Source organism: Orbicella franksi, chromosome 9 (assembly GCF_964199315.1).
Source record: "Orbicella franksi chromosome 9, jaOrbFran1.1, whole genome shotgun sequence".
NCBI lineage: Eukaryota > Metazoa > Cnidaria > Anthozoa > Scleractinia > Merulinidae > Orbicella > Orbicella franksi.
The window spans coordinates 29,892,229-29,914,996 of NC_138153.1; the positions used below are offsets into that span (position 1 = coordinate 29,892,229).

Here is a 22,768-nt window from a genome sequence, read left to right on the forward strand (position 1 = left end):
TGTTTCTGTTGTTTTACGGCCGCCACGTTGCCTTGGGAACGCCAAATCGCGTGTAAATATGTGAATGAATAATTTTTAGATGGATAAAGAACAAACCTCTAGAGAATATCACGTGGTCTGGAATGGGAAAACAAACCGCCCAAGCTAAAGAGGTCCATTCATAAATAGACCGTGAAGGCCTGGGAGAGAACCATACAGCTACTTTGCAATGATAGCAGTAGGCTAGCATTCGGGTTTGCATCAACGCTTGTGACATTTTAAACAATGGGCACTGATCGCTTTCAGTCACCTCTGGTGTCCATACGTTGGGAGCGCGTGGCTTTCTTTCTTTGTTTTGTTCCCCTAATTTCGGTTGTGTCTTGTGTGTCGATCGCCGTTGTCTGGCATTTCGACGAAACTACAAAGACTCAATGCAACGTAAGTAACTCTAATTCTCTTTTCATGCATTGTAAATTATTTTCCTTTTTTCCATGGAAATGTTTGACTGTTTTTGCAAGAATTTTTTGAGAACGAATTTCACAAAATGTAAAACAAACGGAGGAAGAAAAACTGATTTTTCTGTTTCTTCTTCTTCCAAAAATGGACTAAAGGTAAGTACGAAATTTGATATGGTTTTTTATCCCTGCTCAATCGTGAAACGCTTTTAATTCGAGAAAATCGTGAGGAAAAAACGAACTTTGCCCCGACAATCGCCAAATTGGCTGGACGCAGAGGGTTGAAAATCAAAAATCTACACTTACTCTGTGCTAGCGTGTAAATGAGAACGTAACCAAAGCTTCTTTGTACTTTTTCCTGAAAGACAAAGCAGGTTATAACTGAGAGTCATTCGAAGAACAAAACTACTTGAAACGTTGAAAAAATCTCTTTGTTTACCCAGGTGACACTTCCAATCTCGGATTATAATCCAGAGATATTTTTCGATATGTGTCGTAACTCCAAAATTCTTCAAATTTTGCCTTCAAGTATCAAAGTTAGCCTGGGTTATTTTCCGAGCGGTTTTTGAGGCGCTGCTGAAATTACTTAATTTTAACGAAAATTTGAGCTATTTCAAAATGAAATAGCATGAAATGTGCTGGTTCCCCGTTATACATCTGGTCGGGAGACAAGCACTGTGAGAGAGGTGTCTTGCTCAAGAACATGACACAACGTCCCCAGCCAAGTCTCGAACCTGGAGTCGAGCGCATTAAAGCCACGTTTTGTTTTGCATAGTAATAATTTAAAACCAGCAAAGTTTCCGTTCGAAGCAACAGTGGAGTGCCTCTTTTCTCTCTCCTTTATTTTATTTTATTTTTTTTTTTTTTGCGACGCATGAATATTTTAGCAAAACTCATTGCGCAAATTAAGACCAAATATTCTGGCCCAAAATCACTTGAATACGGATCGGCGCATACCAAGTATACCGAAATATTCTGACTCGAAATACACCTGAAATAGCCTATTTTGATTCCGACTGCAAGAGTTTCCAAATTGAACTTGAATACGTGAGGCCTGCATCCTTGAACACTCTTGAATATTCCAGGTGCACGTCACCTTTTCCGTGCGCAGTTGCTTGAACGACTCTTGAATCTTCCAGGTTACGTCAAATTCTGCGTGCGCACGCCTTTGAATACTCTTGACTGCCTCCGTTGTTCATCGCGTATGGCGTGCACCTTAACTAAATACTCTTGGATTCTATGCATGACGTTACGATTTCGTAGTCGAGGCTTGCACGCAGAATACTCTAGGATATTTTCGCTCTGGCTGACTAAGTTTTGCCACCATGTTTACAACAGAGTTTAACTCGGAAAGCAATACCTTTGCTTTTTCCAAAGTTCTTTCAGTTCTAGCTGAATCACTTACGTAAACTTGAGATAGATTTTTTACAGAATTTATCCATCAGTTTATATCTGAACACATGTTCACTATTTTTGTTTGTCCAGCTAGAGCATGTTTACATTGTCAGTTACGAACCAGCCGATATCAGAGACTCCTTTGACCGGTTTTCATATGACGTCAGTGTTTTCTCATTGGTTCACCATCGACCTTAGTCGGGTATGGATTACTAATCAATGAAAGCTTGTCCAAAATTGTTTTGAAAAAGAAGTTTGACTGATGAGATTTTGAAAATGGCAGTTTCTCCAAACACTTTTCTGACCCATATGAAAAGATTAAAAGATATATTATTTAAAATGACAGTTTCTCCATTGAAACAACATTAATATACCTTTTAATCTTTTCATATTAACGTTGCTTTGTTTTTCCTTCTTTTAGGTTCCAAACTATTTACCATCGATAAGTGCGGTGATAGGAGGAGAAATGCCTGAGAGGTTCATCTGGAGAACTACAGTAGCTGTACATTGTCTGCCGCGAATCGTACTTTTCTCGTCAGTGGTTGACAAATATTATAAGAATACACCATTAGGCACGCAATACAGCTCAACAACGTGGTGGTTTGGGCCACTCAATCTTCTAAACTGTATCTCACAAGTAGTGGAGAATGTAGCCCTTATGGCAGTTGGTTACATCTCTTCAACAGATAACCTTGGTAAGATGTTTTAAAAGGCCGCAATGTTACAGGTACAAATGGTGATTTTTCCAAAGTCATCGGGCTCTTTGAGCTGAATGACAAGTAATATGTGCCCTCTTTATTTTATTATTATTTTTTTAATTTATTTCAGTTGTCCATGAATGTTCTTTCGTTGTCTTCACGGTGTTTGCTATGCTCTACATGTTGCTGTCTTGTATTTTATTCTGGTTGACTGCAAACAAGCCAATGAATACTGAGGTACAAAACAAACTAGTTAACAAACTTAGTTAATGAGTTAAACTGGGTACTGAAACGTCTAAATTTTTAGCCCTACAAGCTCACATTTCAGGCTCACAGTGGCATGATGCCAATATTATTATTCAGCTCTCTGCGAAAACAATGATTTGCGATAACCCCAGTGTCCAGGTCTCCTGCACACACATTCCAGGCCAATGACGTAAAGTGGTGATCTTACGGTTATCAGTAGACATTTACATTTCAAACTTATGTTGCTGGAAAACTATCTAATTTTATGGACACATTCCAGCCCGTCAGCGTAGATGATGTTGTGGGCCAATGTTGCGAGAGAATTTTCTTTGAGGAATAGTGGGGGACTGAATGCCAAAAAAAGTACGGATGGACCCCACCAGTTCAAACTCTACTATTTCGAATTCCCCTGAAATTAATTGTTTTGAACTCAAAATAATTTCTCTTGGATTTGTCCTCCAGTCATTTATTATCGGCTATTTCCAACTGTCGCTATTTCGAACTATTTTTCGTAATTCCCCTGAGAGGTCGAAATAGCGGGATTCAACTGTACTCAGCCTGGCTTCAGTGCTTGCTTTAAATGACGTTTCCTTTTCTATTCTCTGTTCACAGGACTACACATTATTCAGAAGAAAAATATTTATTATGTTCTTCAACTATTGCTCGTTTGGTCTGTCGATGTACTTTTTCTTTAGACATGAATGGTACTGTGAACCAGGAAGTATCCTTTTGAACTTTCTTACAAACACTCAGCTGTACTATAACAACATGTTCTTAACATGTCGGTTGGAATTAGTATAGCTAATCGTTCGAGTGATATTTGAAAATTTTCTACCAAACACCGTTCAGTTTCTGTAGCATGAAGCGGCTAGGGAATTCCTACCCCCTCTGAATGAGATGCTAGGTCATTGAGGAGTAATTTCACGTACCGATGTATTAATTTATGTATTCTTCCCTTGCGGCATGAGGCACGGGGGGAAAATGTCTAGGTAGCCAAACGGAATTGCAAGTCAGTGCAAGCTTTTCATTATTTCTAAGAGTTACACGTGCACTTGAAAGTTAATTAAGTGGCGAGTCTGTCTGGCCCAACTAAAGGCTTCGTATGATTTCAATTTTTAGTAACTACTTGTCAAGTGCCTCAATCCGTTTAATTTGTACAAGAATGTAAGTGTCATTTGCCGAGAGTGGACACATAGACCCTTCTTAATCTAGGGCTGAAACTCAGCAAGACTACTTGATCTAAAATACAATTGTTCTGGGTCACTGCGCCACAAAAATGACTAGAACAGTAAAATTGACTTCAGTTTTATTGTATTTGAAGGTTACTCTTCCTGCAGTTAGTTTTTCTTAACAATAGCTGTATCTCTACAGTGTACACCCTGTTTGCACTGGCTGAATACTGCACAATTTTGTCCAACATAGCTTTTATGTGGCATTTGTTTTGCCTTTTTAATGGATCTACCTTGTTGCTGGTCGTCACTGAAAACAATCAGTCTAAGGAGAACTAAACAAGCACGTAGGGGCCAAACCACCCCCCTAATGTTTCATGAAGGCTATATTTGCTTGGTTTATATATTTCTGAACCAAGTTTGGCAGATGAGCTTTCTTTGTTCTCCAGTTTATTTTAATTTGGAAGTTGTGACAAAATGTCAGATTATGACGTCATAACTGATTACGTCACCAAAACGTGCTATATTTTTTGTAAAATCTGATGTAAAGATTATGTCATTGGAAAGGCCTTGACTTGAGGAGTAAAATGCCGAAAACCGTTTTTTGCTATGATGATTATTTTTTGAGATATGGTAAATTAAATATTTTTTTGCTTTCCCCCCCCGGAATTTGCTTAACCATACTGTCCTTCTTAAGTCAGTCTCTCTAGTTTATTTTTTTCAGTTTTATTCTAGGAAGGCTAATAATCTAGAAAACTGGAAAGCTTGACGTTGTCAAAAATCGTATGGTTTTAGAAATTTGATTTTCGGCTTTGTTAAGATGGTATTAACAGTAAAAAAATGGGTGACGTCACAGGTTATGACGTAACAAAACTAATTTTAACGCAATAACACTAGAGGAATAATTTTTTATTCCGATTTTCTTCTTTATTTTTGGTTTAGTCATCTGGCACATCACATGTGCAACATAGCTGCATTTGCTGGAACAAAATTACGGCTTCAATTTGGGGATTTTTCTCAAGGGGGGGACCCCAAATTTTGCAGAGTTAGTTTTCATATTTAAAAATGCCACATTTCATTTAATTTTTGTGATATGGACAAAATTTTTTCAGGTTTCAACTCCCCTTGATGTGCTCTTTCGAACACACTGTAAAAAAATATGCATATTAAAAATTTCAAAAGTGGCAAAAAACTGGACGTCATCACTGTGACGTCACAACTCTGACATTTACTGACATTTTTCACGTACATATAATTGGCAATAGGTCTCCTGCCCATCTGCCAAGTTAAGTGTAGAAAGAGTCAGTACTTTTTAAGTAATGCGAAATAATGTGAAATACCCAAGAACTGACGAAACATTTGGGGGGGTGGTTTGGCCCCTACGTGAAGGTGAACAAACTGGACATTTTACACTTGTTTTTCTATAAGATTCGTCTCCATAACAAGTGCCATTTATGCAAAGAGTTTTAAAACCCTGATTTAACGAGAACCAAATGGTGTTTGTCAGTACCACGTGAAACAAGGCCAATGGCCGTCTAGCTCTTCCGCATTTTTTGTAATTTAAACTTCTCAAGAAGTCTCTTAATCTGCAATAACCGTCAGCTTGGAATGTTTGATACAATTTGCCTTGGAGTTTGAGAGAGTTATTGTCCAGACGCAGGAGTTTTCTTGTGTGTTGCCCACGACCGTGGAGATACTACTAGAAATAATAAAATACAACTTATTGGGAGTCATTTCCGTGTTCAGTGTTATTATTAAATCTCGTGGAGTTGAATGCGGGAGTGCTACAACTTTAACTTCTTTGACAATTAATTATTGAATGAAGAGTAATCGAGAACTTCAGTGATCAAACTATTCCACAACTTACGTAACACTGTACAGAAGGACCATCATCAAACGCGTCATGCATACGACGATAAAGTAAGTATTTTCAAAATGATGGGAAAAACCGCGCGCCAACTTTCATCCTGCCTGCTTTACGCCCGTTTGCCGGGCGGGGGGGGGGGGGGTTGAGGGGGGTTGGGGGAACTCCCATATAAAGAGGACGGGGTGCTCGTCGGAAATTTGAAAAGATCCCCCGACCAAGACACTGTTATGTGGACGTGGCTTGAAGTTTTTTTACCCCTAAGAGATATCAATTCTAAAACAACACATTGACACTGATTTTAGGAGGATCGTTTGGGGCTGAACACCCTAAGGGGGACCAAATGCGCTTTTCTAACCCCTTTAAGGTCATTCCTCACATTTGCATTGCGCATCCTTATTGCGCATACTTTATGGCGTCATTAGCGCGCGCTCGTGCACGCGCATATTGAAAACATGACGGATTTGCCTTGATATTAAGCTCTTTCAGTTGAAAAATGGCTCTAGCTCACCAACGAGCACAGGCACCCCAATTTTTTTTCCAGTCATTGTAATCAACTAATCATAAGCTTCGCGTGAGGAAAGACTGATCTAATTTCTATTGCTGAAAATTGAATAAATAAGAAAAATAGCAGATACACTGTGGTCTTTTCTATTTTTCAGTCGGTAACCACGTCAAGAAATTTTTACTCAAGGATTTAGCTTTCTGTCTGAATCAAACTTAAAATGTTTCTTTGTGTCCGACACAAAGTATTGACTGTAGTTCAATGCGTTTTCTTATGAGTCTGGGCTCACAAAAATTTTACAATTACTGGGAATGCGTTTTTGTAATAAGCATTAAATAATGCCAAAATGGGGCATTTTCAATGCCTCACTGCTCCTTAATGAGCATGGGCACCCCCTTTTTTTATTTCAAAATTGAAGTTATCATATGACAAATATTCAGTGGACAAAGTTTGAACAAAAATCTATTGACAGTTTTATTTCAGAGGAATTACCTTAAGGCGGATGAACATCCCCGTGTTTTTATATCCGAGTCTCCCCAGGAAAAGGGGGGGGGGTTGTTGGTTTCTTGGGTTTCCCTCAGGTCGCAAATTCTGGTGGAACGGGAGAAACAAACAACCCTTAAAGTAAAGGAAAAAAACTACGGATTATTTCGTTTGCTTGATTTTCCGCCATGCGCCAACGGAACGCACTTCGCCAAAAAGAAAACTGCAAAATTAATCAAGAAGAAAGGCGATATCTGTCCTTTGCTGTGTTTTATTTTCTTTTTGTTTTTAAAATTAATTGACAAGTAAAGAAGAGAGGTAATCCTCGTGAAGCTATTTACGGCACCGCATTAATTTACGACCAATTACGTTTCGCCGATGTGTGAAGACATTTGAAGGGGACTTGGGGACAAAGGTTCGCGTGGGTTCGCGCGTGGGCTCCCACTCCTTCAGCTTTCTGGCCAGGTTCCTCAACCTTGTTCCCGCCTGAGGCAATAGATTTAGGCATTAACGCGTCTTTACTGTTATTTTTTCACGCTAAAATGGTCACTGATCGCTTTCAGACACCATTATTGTCCGTACGCTTGGAGCGCTTTGCTTTATTTCTCTGTTCTTTACCACTCCTTTCATTTATGTCTTGTGTGGCGATCGCTCTTGTTTGGCACTTTGACGAAACTACGAATACTCATTGTAACGTAAGTATAAATGGATTTTCTTGTCATTGGTGCATCGCGAACTGTTTACCTTTTCGTTTGAGCACTTTTATTAGGGCTTAATTTGCTTAGGCATATCATTTTAGTTACAGGCAACTGACTGCACACGATATTAGCTTTAGGGCCCGGTTTGAACCTGGTTTTAAGGGAAAGGCCCGGTTTGAACTTGAAACATGTGTCGATCGACTACGGTAGTCGAATACAACAGCAAAAGTTCAACTGTGTTTCAAGCGTTTAACTTAGCTTTACATGTGCTGAATCTAATGCTTACATTTTACGGATACATAAGACTAAATATTGAATGTAAGCTTAGCTTGAATCAAGCTTATATTTAATTTTACTTCAAAGATTTTGTGTCAAATTACAATTTAGTCAACGGTGGAACTCAATTATTAGAGTCCACTCAAATGGGTATTAGGTTCGGCACTGTAAGAATAGAAAAGGTTGATGTTTGAACCAGTCCTTTCTTCGCAATTCTTGTTGTTTGTTCGAAAGCACAAGCTTAATAATTTATGCAGCTTGTAATTATACTTTACTTTAATCATTTTCTCAACAGAAATACATACATATTCATATTTATTATATGGAGAAGAGTGTTTTACTGGGAACTAAACCACTCATAGATTCCATATGCCACTTCATCCGGGACCTGAGTGGCGTATTTTCCGTATGTCACCTTTGTGAGTGTCGTATCGTTCAATGAAGTCACGATTCCCGCCTTTTGCTTTTGTTGAATTGGTTTCTCCATATAATAGAAAGAACATTACACGTTGGCGCAAAGGTATGAATTTTATGTTCTCGTGGTAAGAACAATATCTCACTCGTTCGCTTCGCTCACTCGTGAGATATTGTTCTTGCCACTCGAACATAAAATTCATATCTTCTCGCCACCATGTAATATCCTCTATATATAAAGCTGAGGGGGAAAGCCAAAAACAGGAACAAGTTCCCTTACAAATGGCCACCCAAACCACAAAAAAAAAAAGAAAAAAAAATTAAATATAAATATAATAGTAATAACAATAAAACCAGTAATAATAATAATCATGCCCCAATCTGATTGATTGGCGAAAAAAACTTAAGCTTCCTTTGCTTGTTGATCCATTTCAAACCATGTGATGTACCAATGGAAATTCTTTCAGATTCAAGCATACCACATGGAAACGAATAATGTTTAAACAATTCTCCAGAGAGTTAAAAACACAAGATTATTTAATATACCATATTATTGTCACATTTTGATTTATTATTATTTTTTTGTTTCTTTATTATACAAAACAGATAGATTCCATGTTGCTGTGCATCTGTTCAGTAATTCATCACAGAAGATGTGAAAATGTAGTAAGAACATCATTGATGCACTCGGCTATGATCACCTTGTGTGCCACTTTTTTGTTGTTACCACATTTTGACATCATCTGTAATCAAGTACTGAACAGATGCACGTCAACATGTAGTCTACTTGTTAATCTGAGATGGGTGCATTGGCTCCGTGTTCAGTAGAATAAGTGACTTGTCTTGAGAACATTTGCAAAACTGTTTTGAGAGTCTGAACATGACAGTTTGTCCAAGCACTTTTCTGACCATTCCATCTCAAGTTGTGATTTTTTTTTTTTTTTTTTTTCATTTGCCATGGGTTATCTCTCAAGCGTCTGTTGATGAAATTGGATTGCATCTCAAAACATTAATTAAAATATAATTTGTTATTTTCCCTGTGTTAGGTTCCAAACTATTTACCATCAATAAGTGCAGCAATCGGGGGAGAAATGCCAGAGAAGTTTATCTGGAGAGTTGGAATAGCTCTACACTGTTTACCACGAATTCTACTTTTCCCGCCAGTGATTCATAAACATTACAAGAATACACAATTAGGCAGGCAATTGAACTTGACAACGTGGTGGTTTTGGCCACTCAACTTTCTAAGCTGTATTTCACAAGTAGTGGAAAATGGAGCACTCATGACTTTAACTTACATTTCTTCAACAGATAACTTTGGTAAGCTATTTTGCTGTGTTAAAGGGTTGTTTCTTCCAAAATCATAATGAACTGAATGGCAAGTGAGATATGTCAGATCTTTTGGCTTTTTATTTGTTTCAGCTGTCCATGAAGGTTCGTTCATTGTCTTTATGGTCTGTGCTATGCTCTACATGTTTCTCTCTTGTGCTTTATTTTGGCTGACTTCAAACAAGCCAATGAATACTGAGGTACGTAACAAACTAGCCGACCAAAGTTAATGATTTTAGTTTGTGTTAAGTTATGAACTGGAAGGCCTGAGAATTTTAGGCCCACAGGCCTGCCTCTGAGGCCTACTGCATGATGTTAATACAGTCTAACCCCTATAAAGGAGCCACCTATTAGATGGCCACTCCTATTAGGCGGCCAGCAATCAAAGACTCAATGATGGCTTTTCTATTGTTTCTACCTCTATTAAGCAGCCAACCCCTTTTATCGGCCACAGTCCATTTCCCCGAGGGTGACCATTTAATAGGGGTGCGACTGTATATGGTATATAAATTATTTTCATGCAGCTATCTGTATGTATTGCAGGCCTATAATACTACCATTCTCTGCACACATTTCAGGCCAATAATGTGAGGTGATTGCACAGCTATAACAGCACACACTCTGGTCTAGAGTTGTGAAAAGATAATCCAGCTCTCTGCATGCTACTTTTACCAATGACGTGGGTGCATAATAATGTTACTCTGCTCTGCCCACCACGGGGCTATGGTGCAAGATATTTGTATTACAAGAATAGTGGGGGAAATGCCAAGATTGGAAATGCTTGCTCGTTTTAAATCATATAACTAATTAATTAATTTATTTATTTATTTATTATTGTTATTATTATTATTATTATTATTATTATTATTATTATTATAATTATTATAAGTTCTTAAAGTCTTGCCGCTTTTAATTTATGGTGCCAAGTTCAATCTGTGAGCCTAGGGCAGTCATAAGTCTGCTGGATTACTTGATGGATAGAGTCCTCCTAAGTATGTGAGCAGTTCCAAGGAGGATGGTCTTCTGTAGCTCTGTTATTCTAATATTGCCTGGGATCTTGCTGATGTAGTTTTCTGTTCCCTACTTGACAAGCCCGAAAGCTCCAATGATCACTGGGACAGTTGTTGTTTTCATTCCCCATGTTTTCTCGATTTCAATTTCAAGATCTTTGTACATGTACTTTGTGAGTTTCGAGTTTTCGAGGAGGTGTTCCTTTCTGTGGGGATGGACATATCGATAAGCAGACTGGTTCTTTCCTTCTTGTCTTTCACCACTATGTCTGGTCTGTTTATTATTATTATTATTATTATTATTATTATTATTATTATTACTATTATTATTATTATTTTAAAAAAAAATAAAAATATTATTATTATTATTAATATTATTATTAATATTATTATTATTTGCATATTCTCTTTTTTCAGGACTACATATTATTCAGGAGAAAGCTCTTTATTATGGTCTTCAATTATTGCTCTTTTGGTCTAGCAGTATATTTTTTCTTCAGGCACAACTCGCACTGTGAACCAGGAGGTATCCTTTTTTAACTCACTGTCACTTAAACGTAATATATATGCTATAGTCTTAAATTAGTACAATTATGTTCCAAGTTGGGTTAAGTACTTTATTTCAATTTATTGCAAACTGGAATCACTGCCAAACATGGGCCAGTTTCTGTAGCATGAATTGGTGGAGAGTATTGCTTCTCTCCCTCTGCCCGTCCCCCTTCCCCCCACCCCCCCAGATTAGATGCTAGTTCATTAATTTTGTGGGTTACTTCTAAGCATTCTGTCATGCAAATGTATCAAGTGTTTTTTCACTAGCTCCCCTTTTGGCAAGAGGTACCATGAGCGTTTAAAGGCCTGGTCAAAAAGAGTTGCTGCCTGCAGTGCTGCAATTTTTTCATTTTCATTTTTTTGGCAACTTGAACATACACTTGGAATGTAAATGGTGAATCTCTCTGCAGTCCTACTCGAGGCTGCACAGGAGCTTAAATTTGCAGCCACTAGTCAGATACCTCTGTTTGTCCAGGAAATAAAGTGTCCTGCCCAGAGTGCAACACAGAGCAAATTACCCTTCTTGGGCTTAAACCGAGACTGCTTGATCTAAAATACATTTATTTACGGCCACTTACAATTGATTTTAAAAAGATAATTTGGAATGACATCAGTTTTACTGTATTTGAAGGTCAATCTCTGCAGTTAGTTTTTCTTAACAATTTCTGTATCTGTATGTACAGTGTATACCTTGTTTGCTCTGGCTGAATACTGCACAATTGTGTCCAACATTGCCTTTCACTGGCTTTGCTCCTGGCATTTTAATGGCTCTACCTTGTCGTTGGCCTTCAGTGAAGACACTCCGTCAAAGACCAGCTAAGACACTCCGTCAAAGACCAGGTTTCATGGTGCAAGGGTATTGTCATTCTGTAAAATCAGAGTGTTGAACCTCTGTGCATTACCTGCCTGTTATGAGGACGACTCTCGAGGGTTTGCTTGTTCAAAGACATCAAGCTATTAAGTGTAGGAGTATGTGACGAGCCATTACAACAACGGTGGCGAAAGAAGCTAGCGACACAGACAACCGTGAAAATCTGCTTTTTTTTTGTTGCTTTGTAAACCTCCTTGCCGCAACAAGAGCACCAGGGGACATATCTACGTTCCGCATGGAGCAAAGCTGTATAAACAAACAAACAAACAAGCAAAACAAATGCCCCTTTTTTGTTTTGAATAATATAAATTATGGACACATGTTTTGTAGTCTCAGGGTTTTCACGTTCCATGGACAAGGGCTTAGTTCACACAAGCGACATAACGACATAATCACTGGGTTCAAACCATTTTAATACTATTTACTATGATCGCGTAGTCGTTTCGGTACAAGTCGAAGTCGATCCGATACTCATCTTAAGTCGATTCGATACAAACTGAGGTCAATTCCAAAACTTTAGGATACCCGGCAGTATGAAATTATTATAGAATTTCCACGTTTAGAATTGCCAAGCCATACGATTTGCTCCAACGTGAGGCTGGTTTGACTTCCCTTCGAATCGGGCTCGTTTCAGGGAAGAAGTTCAGCGTATTCAGCTGGCGGAAAAAGTTCCGAGACCTCCATGCAAACAAACATGACTTTTCTCCTTTTGATTTTTCTCCTTTTGCTACGAAACGACTTTAGTTTGCCGGTATCGAATTGACTTTATTTTGTATCGAATCAACTTTAGAAGTGTATCGAATCGACTTCCGTTTGTATCGAAACGACTTTGTATCGAAACGACCTTACTTTGTTGGTAATGCTAACGTCGACATAAAGACATAAGGAAAATTGATGGAAATGAAAACTTACGTTTCCCCGATTTCAATATTGATTATTTCACCGTTGTTATTATTATTATTATTCATGTTAATAATATCAATCGATATCGGTTTTTATTATGACTTTTTGAGGTCATCGATTGACTTTAAACGTACTCGGTAAAAGATATCAAGAACACGTGATCTCATTAGCAAACATGACTTTTCACTCGTGATGTTGCGGTGCTCCTTGTGGTATTGCTGAGTCAAAGCAGGGCAAGATGGTTTCCTCAAGCCTCCAAGCACCTGTCATGTCCTTATCTTTAGATCGTTTTGCGGTGTTTATTTGTTCGTTACCGCTTCTTTCTTTCGCCTCTTGTGTGGCAATCGCGATTGCTTTGCACTTCGAAGAAACTACATGGTCTCATTGCAAGGTGAGCGTGTTTTTAAATAATTTACTTAGAGAAATCATCATGTTTCTTTGTTCCGTTTTTCCTCGATATATTTTGAGAATTTCTGCACTCGTTTTTCGGTTAAATCACGAATGAAGTTCATTTACGTGCCAGCCCAGCGAAATTGTTTCCTTGATATATGAACACGCATGAATACATAAAATAGAATTGACTTCTTACTCAAACATATCGAATGGAATAAATTAAGCGAGATTACACGCAACATTTTGAATTATGTTAGTTCGAACTAAGTATGTTTAACCGTTATTTTAACTTGACACTAATGATAGAATGATCTCGAACTTTGTTATTTTTCGCGTGATGTAATATATTTAAAGCAAAGTTGGTATGGAAAGGCCTCGTTCACACTTCTTGTGATGTATAAACCACATAACGGTAATGTCACGAAATCACGTAAGGCACCCTTTGACACCAATGTGACCAACACAACGTAACGACAGAAAGGAACAGAATAGGCATAAGCATAATGGCATAACGAAAGAAAATTCTCTATGTTGTACTGTAAGTATCATGTGGTAATGTCGTGAGTGTGAACCAGGTTTTACTGTGGCGTAAATTGGGAAGATAGAAAATATTTTAAGATTAGAAGAAGAAGATATTTTAACATCAGCTATGCACCGAAACTGAGCAGAGCTATTGTTTTAATATATTTAGAATCAGATAACGACCACTAGTCTAAACCCACCCAGAAACGTTATAAAAGTGAAAACTTTTACCAATATCCGTAAAAGCGTGACAACTCCAAAGCGTGACAATCCACCGAACCACGCATGAGTGAAAGTAGTTCCGAATGTTTACTGATGATTTAATTGGTTTTCGGTACATTACTGAAAGATAACGTGGACAGTTCGGGCTGAGTCTATTGACTCTAATTGAACAAAATAAATTAAACTTAAATAACAAATAAAAAGGAAAAATCACGGAAACCACGGGTGCATGGTACTTTTTTCCGTGTGGGGAAAATCCGCTGAGCGATGTGAGTGAAGGCGTGGAGCTACGTGAAGGGTGAGAACTTTGCGCCCGCACTCTTGTTGCACAGCGAATTTCTATAACGAATCTTCCTACCTCTGTGGGGGAGAGAGGGAACAGACAATCTGATTTGGACAATGAACTACTTCCAGTAGCAGGCCTTCACTTCTCGTATTGTGTTGCTTTGTTGACGTTATTCGAGAGGGCAAAATGGTTTCTGCTGACCTCGGCCGAGCAATTTACATCTCCATACTTTCTGAACGGTTTTGTTTGTTTCTTTGCTCTTTACCGCTGCTTTCGTTCTCGTCTTGTGTGTCAATCTCTCTTGTCTGGCATTTTCGTAGAGCTAACAGCACTCAATGTGAGGTGAGCGAGTTTCGAAATAATACAAAGAAAATATTATAAACAGATGTACCGTGCACGTTCCATAGAGGGTGTGCGGTACACAGAAATGAGTTACACCGCCATAGTCAACTGATGAACAAAAATGATACTATATGCTCCCTGTAGGCTAAACTACAGACACCTGATCATACTTCGTTCTTTGATAACGACGACGACGACGATGATGACCTTAATTTAATCACGACAGGGTCTTAACTAAGCGTGAGGTCAAATGGTTTGATATTGGCTAACGTGTTCCATTTTAGAAATATTTGCTTGAAGTCACGAGCTTTGTATGTTAAGACATGTCAATTACCAATTGAGACCGTGCTGTGCTCTCTAGGGAATTTTTCTTTTATAATATTTGTTCTAAAATTATTCATTCATTTTCACACGGACATGATTGAAATTGAAAGAAATACTGTTCAAATCAGGGCAACGTCAAAATGTGTCTAAACATGATATGAACAGTTGAGCTTAGCGAGCAAAAAAGAGTGTCTCAACTAATTGCCACAATAGGCCATTTCCGAGTTGCGTTTCGCGTCTGTGTCAAAACGAGTCGTGCGAAACCATTCATGTGGAAATGTACTTGCTCTACAAGTTCATTTTCATGAAAATCAAACTCATTTTCATATGAAAATTTTTTTACGCGGACTCGTTTTGAAACAGAGGCACAAGGCAACTTGGAAATGGCCTATAGGCTTTCTTTTTCTAGGCGCGAGCTGGTCCAATACTTTGTTTATTTTTATCCTGTTCCTTCGGTGGCACAGAAGAAAAAGAAAGCGAGCGAGGGAAAAATTCGTTCTCGTAATTATCTCTCCTAACGTCATGGCAAAATCCAGATTAACGGTGAGATCCATCAGAGGGTGTGTTTTGTATTCACCCCAAGAGCATCTGCCTTTCAGCGTAAAATACGCGGCTAATTGCAAGGACTTTAAAATCTCTGTTATAGGTTCCAAATTACCTTCCATCGATAAGTGCAGCAATAGGGGGTCGCATGCCTGAGAGGTTTATCTGGAGAGTTGGAATAGCCTTACACTGTCTTCCACGGATCCTGGTAATGCCTTACGCACTTCACAAACATTTCAAGAATACCCAGGCAGGCAGGAGATACAACTTAACTACTTGGTGGTTTGCGCCGCTCAATCTTCTGAACAGTCTGTTGCATTTAGTTGAAAATGGCGCTCTCTTAACTTTAACCTACATTTCTTCAAAGGAGAACTTAGGTAAGGTTGTTATACAAACTATTTAGTCAAAGTAGACTAGTTTATAATTTTGTATTGACAGAGAACTTAAGCTGCGTAGCAGGCGTTTCCTTTCCATTTACCAGGCGGTGAAATCGAGCAAACGAGCGCGCCTCGGGTGAGCGAAAAAATGGAGAGAAGGGCGGAGGGGGTGAGCAAAAGAGGAGGAGAAAGGGGAGGGTGTGGGGAGGAAATTTGCTCCACCCCGTCTCCCTGCTCCTACAGAAAACTTAAATTTCTTGTGGACACAGTTTTGTATCCGCACTCGAATTTAATGCAAAAATATACCTATTTTGCTTTTTCGTCACAGATATCCATGAAGGGTCGTTTATTGTGTTCATGGCTTGTGCCATATCGTTTATGCTCCTGCATTGCATCTTATACCGATTGACTGCGACTCAGCCAATGGCTGATGAGGTAAATGTGATTAGTCCAAGTTATGCCAGAGGCGAATTATCTGACGCCGAATTCAGTTATGCGAGGCCGGAGACGATTTATCCATCTGAGACAATTTATAAATAATCTAGGTTCAAATCCATTGTTTAGACTAATTTCATGGCAAATTCGTCTTCAACTGATTCGTCTAACAGCATGTCTTCGAGATGTGCTGATAGACGAATCAGCCGAAGACGAATTTTGCCACATAACTTGCTTAAACACTGTATTTATTATTATTATTTTTCTTTTTTGGCATTCATGTTTACATGGTTATAAAATGGACATTTCATTTCTGTTTACAGGAATACAAACTATTCACAAGAAAAGTCAGCGTCATGTCCTTCAACTGTTGTTCTTTTGGTCTAGCAGTGTATTTTTTCTTTAGACACAACTGGTACTGTGAAGCAGGAAGTATCCTTTTTAGAACAAAGCATGCAGCTAAAAAAAAAGGCAACGTTCGAATGATTTCGATAACATTTCCTGCTTAGAAGTCTAGAAGTCTGTAACAAGTAGAAGTCTATAACAAGTGCAAGGTTTATTTCTTCGCTTTACATTTTATCCGTAGTTCATATTTGATTCACTCCAGTTATATGCATGATCGTCTTTGAGCCGAACCCCACAGGTAATCCAAACTCGCCTTACGAGCCCCCATATTAGTGAATAGTTCAAGAACACATTGCAAAATAGACAAGAAACGCGCGGCACATTTTTTCCAATCCATTGAAAATCAAAAGGCCCTTTTAGCTGCCTCGTGTTACTTGTTTTAGAGCGTTGAGAAATCCACTGCTAAAACCAAAACCAAGTGTAAAATGCAAGCGTAACGCTGGAGAAAAAAAACAGGAGCGACATAGCAAAGGATCACCGCTTACTTGAGAGTCGAGTGTTTCACGGCGTAAGGCTTATACAACTAGGCATGAAGTTGGTAACCGCAATTATAATAAGTGAAACTACTGAGAATGCAATCATATTTCATTACTTTTTTCTTAACATTTGTTTTATCACTGCAGTGTACACTCTGTTCGCTCTGGCCGAGTACTGCACCATTGTATCGAACGTAGTTTTTCACTGGCTTTGTACGCGTATTTACAAAGGAGCTACAATGGCGATCTTATACCCTGATGACTACGAGCCAAAGATGAGCTGAGAGTAATCTTGTCTGTGATGTATGTTCTTGTCAGTCAGCTCTTTGGTCGTCCTGTGAAACGTTTATGAATTCATTAATTTCGTTATGAGCAGATTCACAACATATGGATTAGTTCAGACCACGACACATGCGCACAAGTACGTAATATAATGCACGACCAACCCATGTTTCTCTTGACCAGCGGTCTCTGGGTATGACGCTGTTGCACAGCACGCGCAATTTGCTGTTAAAGCGGCGAGTGGAACTCCATGGTTTCGACGCTAGAAGGAAGGGCTCGCGAAGCCCTCTTTATGCCAATCGAGTGGCATATAGACCGTTTCAATTCCACTCATATTGCCAGAAGCTATGCAATTTCATTGGAACAAAGGAAAGTCTTTACACAAGAAAAGGTTTCAACTCCCACAAGATTTGTTTGGGAGATCAACACGGCCGCTGTTTTGTTTTGGGACACCAATATGGCTGCCCTGACGTCACTGATGTGAATTGTGGAACATAAGGCTTGTAACGCTCGGGTGTGCTTGCTTGTAACGCACGGCCGGGTTTTCTAGCATCTTTGTAATGCATAACAATCAGCATAACAGTAACTACTGCCATTTTTTTCTTCGATGTCATCTTTCTTAGACAAGGATTGTCTTGTAATGTCAGAGTTAAATACGTTTACCAGATCCCAAAGTGTGAGGTTACTCATGTTGCCAGAATAACATGAAAGTTTTAGAAAGTTTGCGCAATAATACTCAATTCCATTCAAAACAATGCCATTTTAGAATTTATTTATAATTTCTAGTGATGTAATATTTATATTATCTGCATACTTGTTATACATTAAAATACCGATATTGAAAAAAGATATCCGAGTGATTAACTAAGACTCTACCAATATGAAAAAAAGCCCCTAAAACTGAGATACATGCGTACATTACATATACTTTTTAATAAAGCGGGTCTGAATATGGCAACCTTAGGGCTGGTGTGGACCTGCCATAAAATTTAACTAACCTAATATATTCAGATATTCAGATACTTCTAAACCAGACACAAAGCTAAGGTATGATGGATAGAGATTTGATGATAACGATATTGTCATTGAATGTGATAAAAGTTGAAAGATTTTAAGCCAGATAAATCTAAACGATCAGCACAACATAGCGGCATGCAACCCTAAAATATCCCCTGCTGGATGAAAACAGTAAAATTCTGTAGGCCATTTCCGAGTTGTCTTTTGCCTCTGTGTAAAACCGAGTCCTCGAGCAAAACCATTCATATGAAAATGTGTCCCGCCTACAGTTTCATTTTCATGCAAACCAAATTCATTTTCATATGAAAGGTTCTGTACAAGGACTCGATTTGAAACGAGGCACCAGGTAACACGGAAATGGCCAATTGAGCTCCCTAAGTGAGACCAAAATCCCCAACTCAGACGTGATCTGTGAAAAAATGCTTACACTCGCAGCCTAACGAATACAATACTCTCGTAGTAGCGAATGTTTCCTTTCTCAAACACCAAGCCAATGAAAGTGTCGTTTGCCAGCTTGCCAGGAACGTTGGTGAGACAAGAATATCCACTAGGGCCTTTCCACACTCCTAGAGATCCCACCCATGATGTGCCTTTGTCACCACTCCAGCGGACAGTCATGTTTATACGGAGTAGTTTACTAGCTGGGTTGGAGAAGTATACCGTGTTTCTGTATTGCAGCAAGCTGGCGGCCACCACTGGGTCTATCAGAGTTTCGTCGAAGTAGATATCGGAATGAGCAAATGATTCTGCTCCGTCATAACTCTTGGACATGATGCGACAATGGCAGTGAAAACTCTGCTGGTTTCGGGAGGTCATTAACAAAGTACCGTCATACAACTCGATAAGCTGTTAAGGAGAAAACAAGTCTCGCTTAGATATCAGAGATATTGCGCCTAGGCTGACATGTTGAACACACAATAACTTGAGGAAATTTTTAGTCTAGTTCCTAGGCCGTCCGTCTCGTTTACGTGACGTGAAGTCAATTGACCGTGAAGGCCTGAGAGAAAGCCGTGCAGGAACAAGGCAAAGAAGTAGGCCATTTTGCTACTGTAAACATTTCCTAGTTCCATTCCCTTGTGGGAACAGGAAGTGATCACTTGGCCAAAAAGGCCTCATTAATTCATTAAATAGATCAAATTTTGCCCCCACAAGGGACTGGAGCTAGCGTTAGCAAAATGGTGTATTGTCAGGATGCCAGTATGAGGTTAGGACATGTCCATCTTCCGATGGAGTTCTTTGGACCGCTTTACATATTCCTTTCCTCCGCAGGAACGAATTATTTAAATATAAAAGCAAAAAAAGGGCGTACCTGAGATTCGTCCGGTTCAAATTCACCATTCTGGAGAATGGAACCTGCAACCCTCCAGTTGACTCCATGATCTGCAGTGGGAACGTATATGTCGGCAGATTAATTTTAGCGACCGCAGATTTCAGTAATTAGGCATGTAAATTATACTTTTGGGCCCGATCCATGATCTGAACGCGCCACATGAACTATATATCTATAATTGAGTTTGTATAAGCCGCTACCTCTATTTCGCGCGAAAATATATCCTGAGACAAATATATAGTGCAATTTTTGAGGACACATGGACACTGTTGCCAGGCATGAAGCAGGGTGTAAGGCTGGAAGAACGAAAAGGAGAGGGAGAAGAAATTGTGATATATTGACAATGTTGGTATCGACTTGAAACTCACCGTCGCTGACGATGCAGAAAACACCATCGTGTCCGGGGGAGGCATGACCACATGTAATAAGCCGTCCCCTGTGGGGATCTTGTTTTTTCTAGGCAAGTGAAGAAATTAAATTATGCAGTTACATGGACTATTAATAATTTGTGTATGTTTTCTTATTTTTTTTTTTTTGTTTGTAATAACTAAACTGGTTCTAACGAAAAACAGCCGGTTGTTTGGGGGACTCTGTTTGGTTAAAAACTCGCGCCATGTACTCCACTTTTCAGATTCGAAGTTAAGACCGGTCGCGACTTCGTCGTTCGCGCGCGTTCTCGATCTCACCCTGTGGGCTACGTGTATTTTCTTCGAGCTCTCACTGGTCTGTTGTGTCATTTAGGTTTGTTTTGGCTGCCTTCTGTTATCACTTTGGAACGGTCAGTGTGTAATCAAAAACTTCGCTCGCCACCTTCGAATTTCCTCCCCACCAAGCTCTGTGCGCAGCTCCCCAGAAGACTTCTAGTAAACAATATTGATTAGATTATGAGCTCGAGATTTTTGCTGCGCCCTCGTCAACTATCACGAATAGAAATCGAGGGCGAATAATCTAATTGTCACTTAGTATAAATCTGCCAGTCGTTCAAAACTTTAGTTAAATTCTCTTCACAAACATCTCCAAAACGCAAAGAAGCGGCCGTCATTTTGTTAACAAGCGCACACAGCTACGCTACTCATTATCTACCACAGAATAGAATGGATAGTAAGTAGCGTAGCCAATCAGAGAACGTCATTCGTGATAGAACGCTAGTCGGATTTATACTAAGAGTAATTAGTATAAACCTACCAACGTTTCATCACGAATGCCGTTCTCTGATCGGCTACGCTACTCACTATCTATTCCGTTGTAGTCGGTGACTAGCCCAGTAGTGTGCGGTGGTTAAGTTCTTTGCTTTTTCGAAATGTCTGTGAAAGTTAGATAAAAAGTTTAGAACGACTAGTAGAACAATAAAATTATTCGCTCTCGACATGATTTCTGTGTGATAATCGACCCACGCTGCGACCTCGTCAACTATGATGCAATAGAAAGCTCTAGCTGATAATCCCATAACCTGTATACCAAAGCCCGGTCCAGGGGCGAACAGGGACGTGCCAATCTGGTCTGAGAGGTTTGACGGCTTGCTCCAGGTGTCTCCAAAGTCATCGCTACTAATCAGATATGTAGTGTGATACACACATTTGTGGGCACAATACGAATACACCACGAAAACGCGATTTGCGTCTTCATCCACAAACACTGTGCCCAGATTAAGGCCATCAGGGTCCTCGCCGTCGTCTTCAATGAAGGTTGTATTGCTCCATGTTATCCCTTGATCTTTAGAACGGCGCATTGCAAGAAATTTTGGTCCTGAGTCGGCAGAACTGTGCTTCCTTCCTTCTGACATTGCAATGAGAGATCCATCGGGAAGGGACGTTATGATGGGGATACGATAGGTGTTGACGCCAATGTCACCTAGAAAAATGATTGAAAAAGCATTAACTGCATAGTTAGCTGTGATGAGATTTAAATCATGATAAACCTTTATACGCTTGAAAGTAATGAAACCCCTTGCGAAACCCAAGAGATAATAATCTCTTGTTTCCCTTGATTATTCTTTAACATCTCATCTGCTTAACTTGGTGACCCACCCCTCACTGGCAAGAAACTTGTTTTCAGTGTCCATTCAGAAGGCAAAGGCTTGGGGCGAGAAGAACTTGCGGGACGCGGGACATCTCAGCCTCTCGCCCCAATCTGTTCTCGTGCAAACCAGCTAATTGTCACGAGCTAAAAATCATGCTTGCAAATGTTCGAAACTGAAACAGTTCATGTACAGAGAAGCAAGTGCGCGGCGAGGCAACGTTTTAGCAAATTTTCACTCAATTTATAGTGAAAATTGGCAGCTTTTGCCACTTTTTTCTGAATCCCCGCATGAAGCCGTATGTCGACACTGATCTCGATCATGTCACGCAATTTTTGGGCCGTGTTAAACATGACACTATATAAATAGCTACATGCAAGTCAGGGAAAAAAGAAAATTACGTACGAATTATACTTGATCTGTTGAAAATATCCCATGACTGGCCAAAAATTACTTAACAAAGTTGCTTACAACATGAACCAAAATTGAACGGCCAGTCCTCGCCCCGATCACGCGACCCGCAAACAAATTTCAGAATTATCGTTCCAGTCAGCCATGAAAGCTAAAAATTATGTTGAGTCATATTTACCTTGCTTCCATAAGGTCACCTCGTGATCAATAATTGGTTCACAAATGCATTGCAAAATCCCCGCGGAAGGAAAGATTAGAAAGGCAAACAAGACCGGTACGGAAGTGTTAGCGGCCATCATCTTACTTCCGGTGTCCTTGTAGCCTCGTTTTCAGTAAGTCGGATAGTGTCCTTCCGGGTGGAAGAGAAAATGAGATATGTCGTCGACCCAAATTTTTGCAAAAAATGGGTCAAAAATCAAAGTTAATGAGACAACGTAATAAAAATAGGAAATGGAAAGTGCTTTTAATTTCGTTTCTATGATTTCTTATCCCTATTGTTGTTTATAGTCGCTTAGTGTAATCGCGTGTCACTACCCCACTTG

The 22,768-nt window shown here is 39.4% G+C and overlaps 3 protein-coding genes across 3 annotated transcripts; 2 read left to right on the forward strand and 1 right to left on the reverse strand.

Moving 5' to 3' along the window:
• Positions 1–189: 189 nt before the first annotated feature.
• On the forward strand, positions 190–5,300 carry LOC145496556 (acyltransferase PGAP2-like). The gene is made up of 5 exons (XM_081476257.1): positions 190–417; positions 2,251–2,524; positions 2,658–2,764; positions 3,386–3,494; positions 4,145–5,300. The coding sequence occupies exons 1-5, from the start codon at positions 265–267 to the stop codon at positions 4,279–4,281; spliced, it is 780 nt and encodes a 259-aa protein (XP_081332383.1). The 5' UTR covers positions 190–264; the 3' UTR covers positions 4,282–5,300.
• A 1,593-nt stretch (positions 5,301–6,893) lies between these two features.
• LOC145498618 (uncharacterized) lies at positions 6,894–18,157 on the forward strand. The gene is made up of 10 exons (XM_081478516.1): positions 6,894–7,489; positions 9,229–9,502; positions 9,605–9,711; positions 10,939–11,047; positions 11,754–11,885; positions 13,039–13,235; positions 15,580–15,853; positions 16,182–16,391; positions 16,556–16,720; positions 17,317–18,157. The coding sequence occupies exons 1-10, from the start codon at positions 7,337–7,339 to the stop codon at positions 17,451–17,453; spliced, it is 1,758 nt and encodes a 585-aa protein (XP_081334642.1). The 5' UTR covers positions 6,894–7,336; the 3' UTR covers positions 17,454–18,157.
• Positions 18,158–18,189: 32 nt separating this feature from the next.
• LOC145496549 (sialidase-1-like) lies at positions 18,190–22,743 on the reverse strand. Its single transcript, XM_081476249.1, has 5 exons — positions 22,405–22,743; positions 21,249–21,649; positions 20,167–20,254; positions 19,778–19,848; positions 18,190–19,314 (listed from the first exon to the last, which is right to left on the reverse strand). Exons 1-5 carry the CDS (start codon positions 22,523–22,525, stop codon positions 18,892–18,894), a joined length of 1,104 nt encoding a protein of 367 aa, XP_081332375.1. The 5' UTR covers positions 22,526–22,743; the 3' UTR covers positions 18,190–18,891.
• Between the last annotated feature and the right edge of the window lie 25 nt (positions 22,744–22,768).